General features: G+C 36.4%; 1 protein-coding gene across 11 annotated transcripts in view; it reads right to left on the bottom strand.

Annotated features, from left to right (window-relative positions):
• The window catches only part of SOX6 (SRY-box transcription factor 6), a 369094-nt gene that overhangs the window by 256545 nt on the left and 89651 nt on the right, over positions 1-22898 (bottom strand). For 4 of the 11 annotated variants that reach the window (XM_053944608.1, XM_053944614.1, XM_053944609.1 and 1 more), the window contains exon 1: positions 6950-7088. The exons of 2 other annotated variants lie outside the window; for them this stretch is intronic. In XM_053944608.1, coding sequence (XP_053800583.1) covers positions 6950-6987 — 38 coding nt within the window. In that variant the 5' untranslated portion in view covers positions 6988-7088. Of the gene's footprint in view, positions 1-1711; positions 1838-6564; positions 7089-22898 lie in introns of those variants that run through there. 5 more of the 11 variants (XM_053944615.1, XM_053944617.1, XM_053944618.1 and 2 more) reach the window with 3 other exon arrangements.

The following is a 22898-nucleotide window of genomic DNA, read 5'->3' as shown; positions in this document are numbered from 1 at the left end:
AAAAAAGATTTTTTAAATTTTTTTTTTTAAAGATTTTTTTTTAATTGGCAAAAATATCAATAGTATCTCTATAATCCCTAAACACAACTTTAATAATATCTTAGCTAATAATTAAACATGTACAATGTCCAATTCTCTATTTGGTTAATAATAGGAATCCTGCAAGTGCAAGGTAGAACACAGGGATGGCCACGGGCCCATTGCTGTGCTAGAACTGACCCATGCATTACACAAATAAAACTGCTGCCAATGGCCTGGAAGAATCATCAGCACTCTCATGTATTTCTGATATTGTCAAGTACTTCTCAATAATTTTTGCTGATAGTGTATTAGTTCTCTAAATTATAGATTGTCATCTCTGAAAGTAGAATTACATGGAAGACAGACAGTATTTTTAAGGAAATGTGAAGCTTTGTGCCAAATATCAGTATAAAAATCACATGGGGTATTACTGTGCCCATGTACATACATGATCATTAGATGTATATATATGCTCACATATGTACTTGCATATATAGAATACCTATAAATAATGGCTGAAATGGACTTGTATCCATGTGTGTATGTATTTGTGTGCATGCTTATGTACACAGATACATAAATACGGAGGTAAAAGTTCTCTACCCTGCATATAATTATATGTTGTTTAGACTGACATGTCTATACATAATATGGATGGAATTCACTATGCTAATTGTTAGTAGTGAGAACTACAGTAATTGATATAGTGCTTGATCACAAATTTTCTAAAGCAGGCATTTCTTCCCACTCTGGTTCTAAAAACAATATTACAGGTTCACAAAGCAATACTTTTTTTAACAAATATTTTTTTCTTTCAATTGCTGCTGTATGAGTCAATCTCTCTAGATTTGGTTGGTGCCAGTCAACCCATTTTTTCTAGTTCTAATAATTTTTGAAGAGGTATTTTACCATACTGGCACAGTTTTTATACTTAAATTGTTGCTTCACTGCTGGAGCTAAGGAAGGAAAATCAGAACATCACCCCTGATGAATTAAAATTTCTACAACTTATATAATCATCTGTGACCTAAGGCATGTTGATTATACCCTTAAAGGATAATAAATTGTATGATAGGGAAAAAAACATTTATAAAAAGTCTCAATAATTTATTTGCTGGCACTGAGTTTTCTTTCTAATTTATTCCCTGAAAACTTCAGTTTTAGGAAAATAGGAAAGTGACATTTCTCATACAATGCAGAAATTATTAGTGATACTAGCAGATGAAGTAGTCACTTCTATTCATTCCTTTCTTTGCTTGCAAAGAAAACAAGACAGCTAAAAGCAGATAGCAGGAGACAGAGGACCCAGTAACTCTGGATTCCATGTCACAGCTGTAGGGTGCAGAAGAAAATAACCCTAATGAAGTCCATATACTATCTTTAGAACTATATTAGTACGGCTCAAAACCGACTCTGATCCTCCCTGAAAAACAAAGCTGCTATTACTGTTTTAGTTGACTTCAACATCAATTCCAAAACTTAGCTCTTTCTTGCAATAGGAAGTCCAGGCAAGTATTCACTGAATGCCTAGATCTGAACCCCGACAAGCCAGGGAGGGTTATTATTCTGCTGCTTATAACACAGCAGCTCCCTTCCTAATAGGCATTTAGAACAAAACGGTGTTTCTCTCCTGCAGGGTTTTATTTGGCCTTTAGATTAAACAATGCTCTAGGTTAGTAATCAGGATTACCAGACAGTTGTCACGGGGTCACAAGCAGCTACTTTGTTTTCTCTCAGCACTGTGCTCTCTAAGGTGGTGATAGTGTTAAACAGACCACAGCTGATGGGAAAAGTAGAAGGATGAACCAACAGCGTCCTAAAAATAATTTTTGCAAAGAAAAAGCAGTCTATTGAAAAATCACAAACAAGAGAGATTCAGTATAAACACTAGTAAACCATATATATTACCTCAATAAATGCTAAAAGCCTACCCTAATAAAGAATAAGGACATTTGATATTTAGCTCACATTTTTCATGTAAAAAAGTGGGGTGTATGCTTGTACATGTGGCTTTTTTAAAATCCAAGTTAATATTGAGGCAGAACAATTCTTTAGGTTGGAACTAGACAAGCACAGTCCCGATGAAAACTTTGCTTTGGAAAAAAAAAAAAAGAGACTAAACAATTAGGATCTGGCTACTGCAATGATCACTGAGGTTTAAACACATAAAATGCCAGGAAACTGGCACATGAGCATAAACTGTTAGCAGACAAACTGTTATGTATTTTTTACTTTATCCTGTTCAGAGGTAGAAAGGCCAAAAGGATGTGCACCTGAAGTGCCCAGCTTTGGCCTTCTCCCAGCACCACAGAGTTTGCTTGCTTGACCTACTGAAGCAGAAAGTGCCCTGAAAAATCTCCACTTTGCTCTGAACACCCCTGTTCACCTCCAACACTGAACACCTGCACATCACAACCTCATCAGTAAAGTCTGTAAAAGAAACCCATTTGTGGGAAAACACTCAGTCTGCTGTCCTTTGGCTCTCACAAACTTGGGTGATCACAGTTGAAGTAAATTTGCTGTGGGTTTTGTCTTCGTTTGTAGTTTTTGTGTGTTTTTTACTTCCATTAAAACATTTGCCCTAAACACCACAGAATAATTAATAACTACACCAACACTGATTTGGACTACCTTTGAAAGAAATGCCAGCAGATTTTCTTCTGGCATCTATAAAAATGCACCCAAAACCTGTGTAGTAAAGACAGGTAGGGGATTACATTTTACAGTTCTATGGATGTTATGTGCTATCATCCACTACAGCCACAGAACTCTGTCCAGAAGGTGAAAAATGACATGTGTTGGGTTGCTCCAGGATTTAGTAGCTGAAAATAATGTGTCTTTGAGAATACACTGCTGCATGAGTATGTCTTTTTAAAAAACTACTGGACTATGTTGGGTGTAATAAGGAACACATGTAACTCCTACTTCAGATGAGGAAAAAAAAAAGGAAAGAAAATGCTTTCCTTTAGCAGCATGTGCTTCAATTAACTCTTTAAGATCTTCTCTTTTTGCAGCTGTTTAAAATATAATTATTTTTCATAAGATAGGAAAAATGATAGCCCCAAAGGCAAAATGAAGTCTTATGATTTTCCTCTGTTATCAAACATGGATCAAGTGCTAACAATCACCTATATATCTAAACAGCTTTTTTGAAACACGTGGAACATTACAGAGTTTGCAGAAAGCAAAATCCACAAGACACTAGGCCTGTTTTATTCTGATGTTTAGATTGGGTAAGCTCAATTTGTTTTTCAGCCCTAGCATTTTACAATTTATTTTCTTCTAGAAGAAGCGTTCTAATGATTCTATAGTCTCTCTTTAGTATCTTGTAGAGATAGACATCTGTATGCAAAGCCATGAAAATGCCATGTATTTGTCCTCTTTCCATGACACAACTTTTACATTATTTTATATCTGACCACTCTATGCTGCTGATGCTCTGTAAAAGCTGGAGCTGTTCTTGAGCTGTTTTGGTAACATTACAGCCTGAAACAAGGCTAAGCACCACCTGCACCATATTTATCTACTTGTTTATGAAAGAATTTCCCTCTCATTGTGTGGATAACTGACCTTAGCCATAGCCAATAAGACATGAGCTTCCTTGAACTATGCAGCTTTACACTGAATCTTATAAAATACTTCAGTGTTATCCATATAGCTTCACTGAGCTCCTAATGACCTGAAACACATTCTCTCTCCAGTACTGTCACCACAGACAAGGTGTGGCCCAAGAAACAAAAATAACCTGGCCCAAACTTTGCTTTGGCCATCTGTTTGTGTAGACAAGCTTCTTCCTGGCTACTAACAGGTATTTATAAAGTAGAGAATCAAACAACATATAGATATTTATGCTCCACTCTCCACATCATCTCATCTTACTGCACCAACCATGTAGTGACAGGAATGGTTTGCTTGCTGCAGGCTAACTGCTTCTGCAGCCTTCCCTGAGTGCAGCTGTGTTTCCAGATGTGTGTCTAGTTAGTCAGAGACTGCTAGAGCTTCATCTCTCCTTGACATTAAGCCTTTAAACAGGTTGGGATCTACAGAGTCTGTGTTGAAGAAAATACAATTTTACTTAACATGAACACCCTGCTCAGTCAAACTAGTTCCAGTAAATCAGATGATGTTCTTATCAACCTATTCCAGACACGTCTAACTTTTTTGGTTGGAGTTTTTTTTTTTTATCCTTTTTTTTTTCCTGTGGTACACAACTGAGAACAGGAACTGGCACAAAAGCAGCGGTGCCAGCTAAACTGCCTTATAGGGGGACATTTTTCCCAGGTTACACTACTGTGTTGTTGAAACAAGTCACTGGAATGGACACAAAAACCCCAGAGTTTTTGTTTGATATCTTTTGGTTCTATCTTTTGCTTAGGAACATTACTTTTATCCCAGTTGATATAAATAATAATAATTAAATAACAGCTAACTTATACTGGTTTATAGCTGAGGGGGATCAAGACTGTTTCTGTTCATTTGCAGGTAGTGTTTGATGATTTAGGATTCTGTCAATAAGCTAATGCTCACAATTAATTTTAAAATGAACCAGTTGAACCAGTACAGTGCTAGAGCTCAAGTGTCAACTACATATATACATGAAATACAATAAATCCTGAAGTACTACTTGTCTAATTTGTGGGTTAGTACACACATATGTAATATAATCACCTTAATCATTCCAAATAAGCATACAGAAAGTTTCATTTTGTGCTTTACTTTTTCCCCAACAGCTCTATACTAGTTGTTCTTGATAATGTTCCAAGCAGAGCATTCCTAAGAGTCTCTCGTGCAGGAAAACAGTTGAGCTAAACTCAAATTGCCAGCTCTTTTCTAATTTTAAGTTTAGCTCTCCCATTCTGAAGGAAGCACTCCTCTCCAATACTAGTTAAAAGAGCTTATCTAATTTAACTTTCATTTTTTCCTTAAACATCTGGGAAATTTCATTTCTCTAATCAGTTTCTTACTTTCCTCCACTAATTACAATCTCATTTTTTCTATGTATATCATTTCCTGTGTGATAATTTTTTCATCATTGGGTTTCTTGCTCTTTATATATTTCCTAGATGCCAGTGATCAAACTCAGAAAATGCAGCTTATTTACGTTGTCCCCATTCTCCTTAAAATACTCAGATAAAATGTGCCTCCAGAAGTTATTTGCCTCTATGTATATCTGAATATTTACCATGGCTCCCAAAATGCCACCATTTGTTGCTCTGATAACTCTATCATCAGCAAATTCTAGGACTTTAGTTTACTCTAACGTGGTGAGACACCCTTCAGAGAACTTGGCCACCAGCTGTCCCTGTGCTCAGGGAGGCCAAAGTCACACGCAATGCAATGACACTGTCAGACAAACACCACTTCTCCCTTTCACTTTCCCCACTGCCTCTTCTTCCTTTCTCTTTCTCCTTTGCCCGAAGCCATATCTTATTCCCATTCCCAAAATTAAAAGGTTTCTTCTTCCTTTCTCTATGGCTTATGAAAAGTTACCCCGTAGAACTCAGGTTTTATCCATTTTCCTTCTTGTATGACCACAATCCCTTTCATACAGCTTTAAGGCTATTTCATACATAGCAGGCTAAAATCCGGACTCTTTTTCACCAAGACAAATACTGTAGCCACATCGTGTACATATTGAATTTCATTCTACAAGCAAATCAGGATTCTTTTAAGTGCTACTAATTGAAGTAACAGCACACAACTAGGAAAAGTTATCAAATGCTGAACACAGACTTTCTAGTTTCCACAGTAATAGACTATCATCTAAACACTTTTACACAACTCCTGTAATAAGCTAAATAGTGAAGACTACATTGAAAAACATAAATGTTTATCATACCTATTTATTAGTATCAGGGACACAAATCTGAAAGTTTTCCCAAGATAGGACTTTGAGCTTTTTAAAAAAATTACCAAAATTATAAGATTATATTCAACTAACCTAGAGGGTTTCATTTGCATTTCTCTGTATAAACACAGTGGTATGTTTACCAAACATCCATTTTCTTCTAACCTCAGATCATAGATTTTTGAAAACCCACCAAAGAAAAACAAAAACTTTTTAACAAACAGAAATGTGTTTACAGTATCAAAACAAACTTAAATAAACAATTCCTACAGTGTGAAAACTGAAATCTAATAACTCTGAATGAAAGAGCTCTGCAACGTAAAAGTTCCTGTAAATCCCCACAATATGTCCAAGCACAACTAAAGGCAGACTTACATAATATATTAGCTTGCAAATGCAAAGGACTCCTCAGGTTTTGTAATCAGTTCTCACCCTTAACCGCAAACCAGGAAAGAATTGTTATGATATTTCACAGCTACATACGTTGCATAGCTCAGAAATATCGCTTAGAAACATATCTTCTTACCAAAGTTAAACACAAGTTTAATTTCTTTCATTCATTTGAGGAAACTGAGGATCAACATATGCTGTTTCACATGCTGATACTTTAAGTAAAATAATAAAGATTCTTTTAAAAACTAAACTCTCATAATGAAAGAAAAGATTTTGTTCCTTTGAGAAGATGATTAGCTTACCTGGTTTTGCCATTCCACACCAACAGCCTGAACAATATTATCAGCTCTTCAGGTACTAATTCTTGCTAACTGGAAGGATATTTTTTCTCTTGCTGGATTAATAATCAACTTTCCTGATAGTTCATTTGTAATTCTCTGCTGGTTAACCCTTTGCAGGGCTCCCATTCTGAATGAAGCAGCCTACACTCTTCAGCTCATTGTAATATAAAAATAACAAAACATAGCCTAGCAAATAAATGAGAACTAAATGGCAAGCTAAAGAGAAAAATTAAGAATAGATTATCTTAAAAAACTAAAAGCTTACAAACACTTAAAACAAGACTTCCTTTCTCTGAAAGACTCTAATTACTTAACCTAGTTGTCGGTAAAACAATGCATCAACAACCTGGGAGCTGTAAAGTCCAATGGCTCATATGATTGCATGCTCCCAGGAAGCCACAGCCCGACCTCTCATCTTCATCCAGCCAGCAAGTATGACACATGCCTGCCTAATTCTGAAAATAACATCTTTTATTAGTGAATAGTGTGCTGAGAAATTGCCACAGTTATCAGTTTGTGCAAGGCCACCCATCTGTGTTGTCAGAAAGCAAGAGCAAGAGTGGCCAGGAGTAAAAATGAGATAAGAGAGGCCTAGAATAGCTAAAAAGGGGAGTTCAAATGAGGTCAGAACAGTTTAAGATGGGATACCTAAAAATTATATATCATTTTTATTTTCAAGTGTAATAGTAGTAAATTACATATGTGCTATCTGTTTCATAAAAATTTAATACAGCTCTGGCAGCTCTGTTGTGAAATGAGTAAAAATATTATAAAACAAACCTGGTAAAAGAGTTCAGGGATCTCATATAAGAAATTGAATCATTCTGGACATGCTCACCTAAAAAAATTAGTCTTCAGAACATATGTGATGGACCATGGGACATGCTTTGATTGTGGACAGAGGTAAGAGGAAAAGAAAAATAAACTTGTTGCATGGATGACTAAGGCATAATGCTACAAAAATAGGGCAATAATAACAAAGGGGCAAAAATGTCTTTCTGAGAAACAGTAAATTGGAGGTTTGGATGGTCTTGGAAAAATATAAGACAAAAATATAAGACAGCTCTATTCACTAACAGAAATGCTTTTCTCATGAACTCTGCTATAGCTGTTTTATTTAATAATATAGCAGTAGTTCTGTTTTTCCCTTAAAACAAAGACACAGTCTCCTAAAGCTTCTGCATAGAGACTTTACAGATCAGACTTTATCTATTTCCTTTTGCATAAGAATAGTCCTATAGCTAATCTGGTTTTACACAACTATAGGTCTATGCTCTCTGTTCAGCAGTACCTAATACAGTTTGCTGTTAACTTTCAGCAATATGTGCTGTAGAATTTATGATAAAATGCTATAAAGTTTTGAAGCAAATTTATTTCATATTTATAGCTAATTTTATTCTGTGTTTGAAGGAAAACCTTTTAGGAACACCAATAATGTGAGAAAGCTACAACAAGTAAATTTATTGTTAAGTATCACATCAGTGGTACTCCTGGGGACTCCTCTTCATGGGAAGAAAGTTTAAACAACATTTTCTAACACATTGGATTGCTTCCCAGAGATGTGATGGCCTACAGAGGCAGTGCTGAACAAAGCAGGCTGGAATACTAAGTCAGTAAACAACCCTCTTCAGAGGATGGCCACAAATAAGTGCAACTTTGTTTAATACAGGCGAATTATAGTTATCTTTTGTTCTGTAGTAGGTGCATTATCTTTCTCTCCTGTTCCACCTGACTAAACTGGTAGTATCTTTTCTATCACCTGACTGAGTAGTTGGCTGGAAATAATGGGACCAAACAATCCACTATTGTTACAGGAGACAATGACTTTTCATGTCCTTGGAGCTCGCCATGACCTTTCATCTTTCGTATCCTCCAATGGTCTCCTCTAACAACTAAAACTGCACCCTGTTAGGCTGAATTCCAGATTGTCATAGAAAGCCCATTCCTTTCAAAACAAAACCAATTTTTACACCAAGGTGGTGGAGAAACACAGGTCCATTGTTCCCGCACAGATGGAAGTTAGAGTTACTAAGGCAACAGCTCTAATCCCTCTTTTTACCACCTTTTTCACATCATCGGCCTATCAAGTGTGCTACCTTTTAACTCATAAGCTCAAAAGCTGGTAGTCTGACTGCCCTAATTAGCTACGATTTTCACAGTACAGACAACATGATGAGCTAATCGAAATTTGCAAAATAATGACGTACCTCCAGCAAATATTCCTCCTCCTGAGGCCCAGTCTTAGAATAACAATAATGAGACCATTATTAGAGGAGGGCATTAAAATGCTGCACTGCTGCTAAACAGAGAACTTAATTGTTCTGGTCTTGTCCATTGAATCAACAACCTATTGTTGTGGACTTGAAAAATAAAGGAGTGGAGAATGGGTGCCATAATGATTGGTCTGTGCTGCCATACCAGCACTCTGTAGAATTGTTTTCCTTTTGAAACTCTTGATGGACTAGTAGTTTTGCTTAAAAGTAATATAAAAGCCAATTGTCTGGATAAAAAGTCCTATTTATTGAAATCTTTAGAAGAAGTTGCATGGATTTGTTCATGACCCCCAAGATAAAAACATAGGGACCATAATAATGCTATTTGTGGTGACCACTGCTTGTAGTGACACTGCTTGTAGATAACGCTGTCCTGTCTGGCTGCTGCAAAAGGAAGGAAGGCATTTCCTTTGCAGACAGAAATCATGGCAGAAGGTCAAATAGTGGACAGACCCAATTCATCTGTAAAAATGAGGATGTTTTATTTAAAAAAAAAAAATGCCTAATAAGTTTGGCCATTTACAATTCAGGGTTTAGGACAAACTGATAAAAGGTATCTCTAATCAGTCACAACATGGGACTTTTTTTGTTAATTAGTTTTTAAATATTAAAAATTACAGACCTTATTTTTTTTTGTTTGTCTATAGAATTATACCCTAAATTTTGTCTTTGGGAAACTGAATAATATACCCCTTGAGATGCAATGACTGAACTGATGCAAATTGTATCTTACTGTTAGCTTTGGATAGTCTTTATTTAAATCTGGGACTGGGAAGAAGAGACATCTAAAATTTCTGACATGTTTTATAATCTTGGGGGATTTTTAATTTTTTAGAAATTAGGAACTACAGCTTTTCACAAATGTTTAAAACAAATATGGTCTTGAGAAAAAATACTCTCCCAAATGAAAAAAATCATCATTTTATTACATAAAATCATTGTTAATTAACACTGTCCTGGATTCCTCTCTTAGCTTTCATTGCAATAGGACAGGTGAAAACATACGCAACAATGAATTTACACTTTGGAATGCAAGCTAAAAATCACATCTTATTGTATTTTTATAGTTATGCCTCTTAATGCATCTTTCTACATACAAATTGCTCAAAAATAAGCTATGACTCTAGATTAAATTAAACAATGAAAAACTGTAACATTTGGGCTTGCAAGAATTTCCATTGGCAATTTGCTATTGATTTCAATGGGAAAAAGTTTAGGGTTTAATTTTTCTCATTCCTATCAACATATTTTAAAATCCAATTGAGAAAAATGACTGTGAAAAGGGAAAAAAAATAGGAGAGGAAAACTTAAAGGCTAACCCAAAAGGTATTTTCAGCTGTTCTAGGAACTGTTCATAAAATAAAAAAAAATTCTTACATGCATTGGCAGAACACCGTTTCTTTAAACTCCTTTCTTTTGTAAATTGAAAAATGTGTAATATAAAGTAGTACTAAATTGTAAATAAGACCTCTTGCTTCATTCAATCCATGCTTTGCTTCATTTATCTTCATCTTGTTAGGCTAAATTAATTAATCTCTGTGTTGCACACTTTCTCTTTTCATTACATCAAATAATGGCCTGGATATGGGAGAAAACCCTCGCCACAGGGATCTTGAAACACTACCTTGAGGAAGAGTCTCTTACATATGCATTGCTTTAGCAATATTAACTAGTTGGATGTTATGACATTTATTAAGTAGATCCTTCAATCCTTCACTGTTGTAAAATGTGTTCTGATTTTGTGAGAAACAAAATTTTTTTAAAAAAAATCAGGGGCTTGCAGTAGATCATGTTTACTATTTGTGAGCCACAAGTACTAAAAAGAAAGAAAATACCTAAATAGCTTTAATCAATGTTTTATTTAATATAAAAACCCTGCAACTTGAATACAATTTCTGGCCAACCATGCATACAGTCCCAAACATATTAATGTGTCAAATTACTCAAACCAAGTTGCCATATCATCTGTTTCTGAATGTTCTGTATATAATTAATTGAGTGTCTGAGACAGTTTCATGGGTAAATCTGGATATTTAGATATTGCAATGGGGTGCAATGTGCTAAACTATTAGGCAAGTTTTCTTCCTTTAACCTACATTATGGCATCCAGAGCAAAAGGACAAAACAGTAAAGCCTCTTTTAATCTCACCCTGATCAAACAACCCTCTTTCTCCAATCACAGCTTTGTGCATGGTATCTTTCTGCTAGTGTTTCTTATTTAATTAAAACAGACACTGACAGAAGGACATGGATTAGGACTGTAATGATGCATTTACTTAGATTAATCGGAGGCTCCTTTTGGAGTAATGGCTTAAACAAAGAACAAAAGGAAATTGTTATGAAAAAGCCTTTTATCCCAGGCAAAGGTCAAATTATGAGGTTTTTAATTTGGCAGCCTCTGTTATATTGGACCTTTCTACTGGAACATGAGAAATGCTTCTCTCCCCTTCGCCCCAAGCCAAGCCAGTTATTATAATATAGCCATTAAAGCTGCAAATTAAAATGTCTGATTTTAAACCAGGTTGCTTAGCTTTCAAAACCCTCTAATTAGCATGTTGTGCATTGTTGTGAGGGAAAGAAACCTAAAATGCTAATGACCTGCTGCCAGGTGACCACGCTGCTGTGCAAAATAATACAGACTCATTCAAGTAGTAGTAATACCAGTAACACCCAGCTCTTATGAATTACCCAGCTCTGCACCACATGTGCTTAAAGAAACAAGAGTGCATCCAGCCAAAGATCAGAGTTCAGCAGTCAGCACAAGGGATTGTTGTATGGTAACTGGGAAGAAGTCTGTGCCCATTCAGACACTGAGAGGCAGGAGAAAAACATTTGAAATCACCATGGGCCAGGTGATAGCAGGGCTAGGCACAGAGGAAAGCTCAGAATGGAATATTCTTCCCCTTTTGGGCAGAAGCTACAGATACACTTCTGTATATCTCAAAGCAGACAGCCCCAAATTGCTGTAATAAATTTTGCTTTTGTTCTTTGTCAACAAAAGGGCAGCAATACACAAAAACACCCCAAATACAGGTATATTTTTGCCCTTTCCCAATTTATCATTCATTGCAACAAGTTCATTGAACACACAAAATTAGGTTAGATGATGATATTTTCTTAAAATATGCTACAGGAGGAAGTCTGGTAATGTGTCTTTAAAGACTCAAATCAAATAGAAAACATTTCCTTAAACCTCATGGTACTTGAGGCTCTAGGTTTTTGAATATTGAATTTTTAGCAAACTTACTTCACACAAAATTTCAAAAGAAAAGAACCCTCACATTCCAGTGACAAAACAAAGCTTTAAGTAACTTCCTTTTCTCTGAACTGCAGAAATATTCATTAGTCTTCTGTGCCACCAAAACCGTACACAGACCCAGTCCTCCCCTGCCATGCAGTCCACATCTCTGGCGAGCTAAAATGTCACCCAGCATCCAGAGGAACACAACCTGACACCAACAAAGAAGCAAAGCTTCTCCTTCAGTGCCAACACTGGGTCCAAACAGCAGCAGCAGAGGCAGCTGCTCAGCACCACAAATAATACCATCCTGAAAAGGCCAGAATCATTAGCAGTCAAGATTAACCCCACTTGACCCGCTTTTTACCAACAGTTGAGGGAAAAACTACTTTCCCTGTAATTTGACATCTTCGCCACAAAGATCATGGCCCAAGCGCTTCCAGACATACCAGCACAGCGTTGACAGCGTTCCTCAGAGGTCACACTTAGTAGGAAGTTGGATAAGATGTTGAACAGCTATGCTGGCCTTGATGTCTGCTCATTCCCAGAAATCTCCTGCCTTTCTCAAGTCATCCCTAATTGAGCGTTAAGGGACAAAATTGACTGCAAAGTCTCTTTTCAGTAATTTTTAATCCTTTGTTGCATTATATTTTACTTACAAGTTCATCAGCCTGGAGGGAAGTTACTGTGTGAATTCAAATTCCAGTGTCCACAAAACTGCTACTCAATGAAAAACACAATCCAATTCCTCTCCAGATAAATTACCAGGTTAAGCAAATTAAACCATATTCATGGTCCTTTATATATTATCATCTCAAACCTATGTGTCAACAATCTGTATTGCTTGTCTTTTTACACAGATTCTGACACATTTTTGCCACTATACTCCCTTACCATGTAGTCCCAATCCTGAAAAACAAAAACAACTTGCCCTGGAAAATATTAACATGATTACATGGTCTACATAAAAAAGGAAAGTACACTTATTTGTAAAGATAGAAAATCCAATTTACTTAACACTCAAATACATGAGCTGCTTAAAAAGTGGCAAAGAAATTGTTAATAAAATTATCTACATAGCTACATTCAATTTTGATAGAAATAGTCAACTCCACAGTAGTCTTCTACAACTTTGAGATATCACTGTCATCAGCCAGTACAACCATTTATTTATTTGTTTAAACTTCGGTTCAGCCAAGATAATCACATCTTAAGATACATGAACCTGTTTTCACAGACATATGTATCATCCACTAGTGTTCTTTGGCTGCCTCTTAGTTGTTATTTTTTCCTGAATAAAACCACCTCTCTGAGACAGAAAACACACTGCTAAGTTTATTTATGAAGAAAAAAAAAGAGCTAATACGTAAAGAAAAACGGACTTTGTGCATAGTGATAGGTGGCTCTATCCTTTACGACTCACAGCCAGGAAATTCTCATTATTTTCCTTTGTAGAATTCAACCTAACAGTGTGTTTTAGAGGCATCTTGGTATGGCTACTGCATTGATATGCACAATGCAAGTACACTGTTTCCCAAAAGTTCCATTTGTTCCTTAAAATATATTAAGTATGCCACCACTCTTTTAGTGAGCAAGTAATAAAATCTACATTAGTATCCTACACAGAATATGAATTCATGCTTTAAGATCAGAGTTGCTTAGATAGCAAATTATCTACATCATTTCCCATTTAGCAGCTAGAGAGCTGTCCAGGTACAGTCTGTGCCTCCATGAATATGGTACTTCATGCTCTGTGTTTTTTTGCTGCATATCCATGTGTTATGTAGAAAAGCACGTAAAAGAACAGCAGTAATCTAAGAATCCAGTGCAGGAGCCTGACAAGAGTCAGGTTGTCACAGCAGCAGCTAGAGGCATATCACAGTAGAAATGATGCCCCAGGTTTTAACTTTTATATTTTTCAGATTCTGCACTGCTTTAATGTGTATTTCTGAGCTTCATATAAGGGGATGGCAAGCTCTCTTCACTGAGTAGGTAGACAAAACAATTCCTTCTCTAGCTGGGGACCAAGGACAAATTACCTTAATTTCAGGCCCAAGAGCATAAACAATGGTGGACTGTGGAGAGAAAAACAAGAAGGATGGGACTTCATGAGCTGAAGCTATAACTGGGCAATTAACTCCAATATGCAAATGGACCAGAACTTATAAAAGTGAGAGATCCTGTGACCAGTCGTCCATTTTGTGACCATTTTGGGTTCATCCTGGGTACAGCCCTGGCTGGGCTCTTGTGCTGCCCAAGGTGGATCCATTGAGGCCTTTTAATACCTACTTTATCCTTTAACTCTGTCTAGCCACTGTTCTAGGTCAGCCTTCTCAAGGCATTGGATACACTGGTAAAGCAGTCAATACTACACAGTCCTGCTGCTTTGGTGCAGAACAAGGCACTGATTAGCCTTGGAGGACACATCACAAGTTCAACGAGGTTCATTAAACTGTACCTCTGAGTAACTATAGTGCTCTGTCATGTTGACCCTGGGAACTCTGGTGGCCAACACTGAGCAATGACAATCTGCTTCCTCATCACTTTTCAGCATTACTTTCATACAGCCAAGCAAAAGTCACAATATGCTCTGCACTGATGGACAGCAAAATAAAATGTACCTCCAGGAAAAAACGTCACCAAGTCATTGAAATTTCGTGCACAATATGTAAGGAGATTTGAACCAAAGAGAGGAAGAAAAGGGAAGTGGGTTTCTGCTGTTTCTTTACTCAAGTAGCCCCCTAGATTAATGTGTGGTTACATATATGCATGTGTATCTATAGAATGTAACCTATACAGTATGGAAATACATATACATCATGGAACCTATATACCAGTCTTACAATGGAATGAAATTCTCTTGTCCAAATTAACAGCTTGCACAGAGCAACAATTTTCTCTATCTTCACATACCGTGAAGGAAGAATGGTTCTTATCTCTAAGCACCAGCAGCTGCTCTCTAGGTTTGCCCTATTATGCACAAACTCTCTCTGTTTTTTCCATGTGTCCTTCTCTACAGGTTCCCTGCATCCTGGTCTGCCTGGTCAGTCCGTACTGGCATCACTGTATGCACAGCTTTTTGCATCTGTCAGCTGAAAGAAAGCAGAACTGTCTGCTACTTGGGTTTCGAAAACTCTGCTTCTGGGCCATACAACCAGCTCTCTTGCAGCCCTAACTACAGGACCAAGCAACTTAAATATCTGAATTTAATTCAGATTGCCACATTCACCACTAGAAATTCTTTTTACTATTTAAGTCTTTTGCAGCCTTAGATACCACACCTTGCTCCAGAGCTCCATTTCTATCCAAGTTGCAATACAATGCACAAAACAGTGCTCAAACCCTTTACAAATTTCTTATTTGGTTTGGTACCCTATGAATTGGGGTCTTTTACCCCTGAATTACCATTGAACTTCTCACTCAATGTGTTAAACACCCTTCACAATTGGAACCTTCATATTTTTATATCTGCTAATTTTTTAAGTCCTGAGGATAAGCTAGATAAATTATGGAAGAAAAAAATCACACAGTCAACACCATCCTTTTGATTTTTTTCACTTGATTTCAATAAATGATAAGACTATTATAGTCTAAACTGTCTTCTGAAAAAGAATACTGATCTATGCAACTCTTCAGTGGTTTTATAATGAGTGTCAGAAATTAATTTGATAAACTATTTCATATTTTATGTGTGTATAGGTATGTGTATATATATAAAAAAAAAAAATCTGTTAGGGATTTCTGTTTGCTGTTGAAGCCAGCACAGCTTAGAGACAGAAACCACTACACATATACAATTACAGTGTCAGACTTACACCCACAAGATAACCATGTGGTGAACTTCCATATCTCCTCATAGAATGATTCACTGGGCAACTTTTAGCATTTGGCCTACAATTTTCCCACTAGTCAAATTATCCTAATCAGTATTGTCTAGTGAAGGAAGCACACAAAAGTGCAAGGCCTAGTTTTGATCCAGTATCTGGCATGCTATTTATCTCTTTGTGCCTGGGTTTACCTCAGTGGAAAACAAGCAAAACAACATTTTTATAAATCACCTTTCTCTACTGCTTTGAGATCTCCTGCAAAAAAGGAGGAATGAAAGAATCTGAACCTCTAAGCAGTATGAAACAGGGATCACTTCAAAATGAAACCAAAAAAATTAACATAAAATTTTGGGGGTTTTCTTGGTTTTAATTGCATGGGTTGGACTCGATGATCTTAAAGGTCTCTTCCAACCTAGCAATTCTGTGTGTGATTGTCTGTGTAATTTTCTTTCTCTAATGTTGGAGCTTTCAATACCTAATCAGCCAGTTATACCTCTACATTGTTTTATTACAAAGTGAATCAGAACAGACAAATTTATCAAGCCAGGACAGCAAGTGCACTATGTTTACATGATATATCCTGTCCATATCTGTCTTAGGTTCAGACTGAAATCCTGCTCCAGCTGCATCAGCTTTCAGGCTGACAAATCTTTCTGAAGCTGTGCCACATAGTGTTTCAGGTCTGGAAGGTGCTGCAAACAGGCACTTTCACTAGACTTCTCAAAGTTCCATATATTAAAGTTTCACACATTAAACACCCCTCAAAAGGTATACCTGTCACAGTTAAATGATATGCACCATCCAGTCTTTGAGCACTCATTTTTTTTCTTCCCATATAATTATCAGTGTTTTAAATCTTTCCTTTCTAGAGAGTGGAAATCAAAATGTAACCTATATATATATATATAAAGAGAATACCGTAAATCACAGCACAGAGACTCATTTATAGCTCACTGTCAAAGAGCTTGGGGTAATAGGTTTTGAAAAAGTGTCGTTTTGGTATATCTAATTCTTTACAAAATGTCTGTTGCAAGGCAGCTGGAAACTATCATGGTCATGGAAACTAAAGCAGTTCAGTAAGCAAAGTGATGCAAATAAGTAAAACCACCTACATTTTCTAATTACTGTAATCAATTTCACATTCCACCAACTTAACACATCTATAAAAGTTTTGCTGATAACCACAAAGAATGAACTGTACAACTACCTGGTTTCTTCAACATTTGTGAAAAATATGATTATCCCAGATGGGCTTTGAAATGATTATCCTAAATGGCTTTCTGTGATTTTTTATATATGCACACCTATGCATGTGTGTGCATGCATATATATATATATATATATATATATATATATATATATATATATATATATATAGGTATATATACCCACATGTATAGTTACATTTAAGCAAAAACTTTAGGTTGTGTTTTCAGCCTTTTTTTCAAAGCTCACCACTAAAAGCAGATAGAAATACAAAGGCATTTCTCTGCTCTGCTACCTAAAAGAGGACCACAAGGTGCAGAACCAGAGCTAGGGCTGCATATGAACAGCCTCAGGGAACAGATGCCTCAGCAAAGGAGGAGGGAGCAGAAATAAGGAGAGGAAAATGAGAATGGCAACAGCTTGGGTGAGCCCAGGAACTCCCTACAAAACTGCAGGAACTTCTGCCTAGCATCTGTATTTGATGGGAAATGTTGGCAAGCAGTTACTTCCAACAGACTTCTTCAAATTAGAAAAGGGATGTGAGAATTTAAAGAGTTAAAAGCATAAATTTATAGCAAGGTTTAAGATACTGCCATATAGAGTGAATATCTTAAATCCTAGAAAGATGGCATTTTGCTTTACTTTTTTCCCTTCAAGTCTGCACCTTTTGTCATAATGAAATACACAGTCAGCCTTCACTTGGTAAAATGTTTGTGTTGCCATGCAGTTAAACAAATGTTTTTTCATTTTCTTTTAAAACAGCCTCCCACCCATGTTTCTCTGAACAGTGGCCCATCAGTCCAACTGCATAACATGTACAAGCTGAGCAGTAAAGTCTCTTCTTGCCCCCATTAAAAGGGTCCTTTCCTTATTTTGTTAGCCAAAACACCTGGGGAATTAATAGGACTTCAAAAATAATGGAGTACATCTGTAAGGAATCCTGATTTTATAATATCTCCACATTCCACTATAACCCACAGCATTCAGCATCGCAGTTTTAGCACAGGCCAGTACAGGAGACCAAGGTAATCTTTCCTTATTTCTTTTACACGTGGATATTTCATAAATCCATTCAGTGCTGGTTTTCTTCTGGTTTTTATTCTCCCTGATTCTTTGTATGAAATAGGAAGGACTCATGAGTATGAGTATCAAATTTATGGTGGATGCCTGCTATACCACAGTCTCACAGTTGTCTGCCCTGCAGTAGGGAAGATTTTCATAGTGTTTAAATGGCAAGATCTTTACAAACTAGAGTTAAAATATTATTATGTTTATGAGTTTTTCTATACCAACTAGTAAAGAAAAATAATATTTTATTCCACTTTAGGGCAACACTTTAGTGCAATTAAATGAAATGGCGTAGCTCTGATACTTCTTTGAAAAGAATCATGACCAAAAAAGATACAATTTTAGGACACTTACCTGGAAGATGATAAAGCAAATCTCACTACTTCCATATGAGACAATATCACAACCAAATATATCTTGTTGATATTTAAGATCTGAACACATTCCCTTCTATAATTCTTTCATCTGTGTTCACAATTTATACAGGAGCTTTGAGAAGGGAAAGAATGAAAGGCTTGCATTCAATCTCAAGGGGGTTTTAGATGGGATTGTTTTTGCTGGGTTTTTTTAAATTATTATACTCTCCCTTCCCATCACTGGTGATCGTCACTGCAGCTTGAACACACAGCTCCCTGAAGCCAAAACAAATGGTGCTTTTCTGATTTAGAACAAGGGACCCTGGAAGTAGGGGGCGGGGGGTGGGGGGTAAAGCTTAATCTTCCCTTCCTTTTGAATTTCAGTGTCACCTCTCTTACAGAGCATATTACACAGCAACCTAGCCAATATGGCAAATTACAAGAATTAAGATTACAGAAAATTATCAGATCTTTTAGTGGCAATTAAATATTATGTCACCTTCAGGGGGAAAATGCTTTAAATCCTATTTTCCATGACGTATTTGGTAAGCCAGACAGCCTAACTTGTAAGGCTTTTCCATTGCAGACCACAAGATGAAATTTTTTTTGCACCTGATGTTTCTCCTCTCAGGAAGAACTATCAGCTAAGAGGAGAGGAATTCCTACTTGTAGGAAATCCAGAACATGGTAGAGAGACAGACAGAAGGATGGATGGAAAGAGGGTAAATACCAACAAGTAAAAGGACAGAAGATTACTTTGACCAACAGTTAGAGAAAAAGAATTTTAAAGAAAAGCGGTTTTTTCTCCCCATGAAGTCCAGAGTACACATTTTATTATAGTGAGCACTGACTTAATTTTCCAAGACAGCCTGAGACAACAGCAGCTGACTACTAGCTCAGCAGCGAGAAGTCTAAAATCGGTATTTTTAAAAATCTTTTTATTCTCATAAAATTTGTACATTAAAACTGACATTTTAAAAGGTTACTTCTGTGGAGAGGAACTAGCAGCTATCAAAATCTAAAAACACCAATCAAATGCAAACGTGTTTCAAACCAAACCCCAGATAGCAGAGACAAATCACCGTGCCAAGCAGTGGCGCAGAGCGTGCGAGAGCTTTGGGAAAAATTATAAATTAGGTAAATCTTCAAGTTATAGTATTATTGCATCAAAGCTGTAGTTTAGACATCCTAGTGCTAACTGCCAAACTGCCTACATTATTCTACGTTGTTAGCCATACTAAGTGGATTTCCAACCACTTCAGACAAATTATCAATTCCAATTGAGCAGGTTTGTGATAGAGCCAAAGAAAAAGGCTTTTTTGTAAAGACTGCCTGCTCTATTTTTCTGCCCTACTATAAAATACAACTTATTTGTTTGGATTTTTATATACTTTCAGGTAAGAAAAACCAGCTACTCATTAACATGTCCACAAGTATATTAAAATTACATTCACCCCAGTCTTTTATGTGTAAGGGTTTTTTTTTTTTATCTATCACATACAGCTGTAAGTAGAAGAGACAAGTTAGTCCAAGGACATAATGTCTTTCAGGCTCTATAGCACTTAGCAGGTTACTGGGCCTCCAAGGCCTCACAGATTTAACCAAGACTTTTCACACAATCAGGTAAAAAGAGCTAAGCCAGTCAGCAATGTCCCATTCAGATAACAAAAAGAATATTTTAGTGACAATGTGAGAAAACAACAGTAAAAATGGTAGACAAACCTACTGAACCATAGAGCCCTTTTATCCTTTACAGAGAACCATCGATTGGAGTTTGACTGTGATATTCACTTGTAGTCCTCAGCAAAGGGAAAGTCAGTTTTACAAGCTTTGTCACAAGAGATCCAAATAAAAATCAACTACAACAATGCTGGGCAATCTTCTATATTTTAATTTCTTCCTGAGATTCAGCATGCATTCACAGAACATCCATTAAAGCACCAAGTTAATATATAAAAGATTCCTGTCACACATGTCAGCATTAAACTGGTCTACAACGTCATCCTTAATGATTCCATGGCCCTATTGCTGCAGTTGCTCCTTCAGTTTCACCTCAACACTACAAATTTTCAGTGTCCTCAAGTCCAAGTTAGCAATTTTACAGCTTTCAAACAAGAAATGGCTGTTGGTACCCAAAATGTCTATACCTACTTGCAAACCAGTGAAGAGGTAAAAGCACTGTGGTGTGAACAAAGCCAATTTTAGCATTTGTTAAGGTCACTTCAGTTCCTCAAGTGGCTCTTCTTAGAGACCATTACCTCAGCAAAATATGCACACCAAACCATAATAATAATGGAGATAAACCCATCTGAAGAACCAAGTTTGGGGTGTGGTTTTGAATTTGAATCAGGGAAAAGATGACTACACACTCTGTGTTCTTGCTCTTCTCTAAGGCCAAGTTTAAATAAAGAAGAATACTTTTCAGCTATCTTGGACCACATTTCAATGGCAAGGGAACTGTGAATGAAAGAAGTTTACAAAGAGGACTGTTAAACATTAAAGTATAGTATAATCACTGTATGAATTAGTCATAGCCAGTTTAGACACTGTCCAACCCACTTTCCAACCATCTGCAACAAATGTGCTCCATTAAAACAGAACCATATGGAAAACAAGCTAGCAATTAACACAGCTTCTATGCATACCTCTAATACAGCACAGATTTCAAACTTTGAGTGCAACTGACTGCTGAATTACTTCCATATTGCTGCTGTTTAGACCTTGGCAACACGTATTTATCCTCACTCACTACAGTATGTCATCCCATGATACTGCTATATCATCAAAATAAGCATGAAAAAATCACCCACAATTGAGCCACTCTTGGTGGTTTATAGCCTCTGTTAATAAAATATTTGCAGATCAAAGTATAACAGGCTTTTTCGAAGATGTGTAATGCATTACTTACCAGTCAGTATGAAAATAAATAGCCAATGCAGGTCAAATAGATTGATTTAATTGCTAATTGGTGATATCTTGTACTGTGGAACAAAACAGCTCCAGGTTTGAGTAGCTTTCTCCTCTCCCAGATTTTCTGAAGAGCTAGAGATGCTGCACTTAACACTGTGATATTTCCAATCCAAAGGGGACATGCAGAATTCCTAGTTCCAAAACTTAGAGCACTTAAGAAGGCTGAGGGATAGTAATATTTTGGTTATTTTTCTTTAATGAAATAAGAAAACTAGAATATTTCAGAATTTTATCTGAATGTACAAGAATGTAGAAAGGGAAGTTTATGATTTAAAAAATCCTACCTGATTATAAGCAAAATCAAGTCAAAATGAAGTGCCAATGTTCAGTACATATTATATGCCCCTTTCCAGCCAGTCCATCAGAGCTCTTCACTTGAAAAACCTGCCTCTTTAATTCAGCCTGTAGACATTCGTTCACTTAAGCTCAGCAGTTCAGCCTACAAGGTTTGGTCAGAGAGGTAAAGTCCCACAGAAACAGGTAAGTTGGCAGAGGCCTCTGGAGGTTCCAGCTCACAGCAGAGCACATTACTCAGGTAAAGAAAACTTTATCACTGTATTAGGGAAAAAATACCTAAATAACACCTAAATAATAAAAAAACCATACTGAATATTTATAACATGACATTTCAGATGCAAATTAAGTTGCTTTAATACACGCAATATTAAAACTGGGGGGATTTTATACTTGTTTTGGGTTTTTTTGCTAACTGGAATTCTAGTTCAAAGCACCCATATTTTCTCAGTTATCCAAGATGAAGTTAAAAAAAAACTAACTACAGGCATCATTTTGCCACAGATTTCCCCATATTCCAAAGAAGAGATTAATTTCATAAAATATTATCCCAGTACCTACACAATTTCAAAAGCATTGAAATTTTTGAAGCAGCCTTTCACAAATCTAGGTCATCATGGGCCAGACTGTTTCCCAAGACCCACGAGAAAACATGATGAGCCTGGAAACAAAAGATTTAGAGGCAGAATTTCCCACATTGATTTAATTCTGTTCACACAGGAGTTTCTCCCCCATTAAGCAGAAAACAAGAAACTTTGAAATAAGCTCAACATTTCTTCCTGTGTACTTTTTATACCTTCAAAGGTTTGAATATTGATAGCAATAATACATTGTCCAAGCCTAATACATTGATGAAACAATATAACTTAGCTACTATTATATAGGTTTGCAGCTGCTTCTCAATTTTGTCCTTAGAACTGTCAATTGTAATAGTTATATAGAACATATGATGTCTGTTGATGGATTTTAATTACCAGCATTTCAAGTTGTGTAATTGGGGTCCAATTTTCATTTTTTCCAGAAAGCTAAGTTCTAGAAAGCTTTGTCTTGAAGATGTTCTTCC

This window comes from Vidua chalybeata, chromosome 6 (assembly GCF_026979565.1).
Source record: "Vidua chalybeata isolate OUT-0048 chromosome 6, bVidCha1 merged haplotype, whole genome shotgun sequence".
Lineage (NCBI taxonomy): Eukaryota > Metazoa > Chordata > Aves > Passeriformes > Viduidae > Vidua > Vidua chalybeata.
The sequence above is the reverse complement of the archived record's forward strand: the minus strand, read 5'-3'. Positions and strand labels throughout refer to the sequence as shown.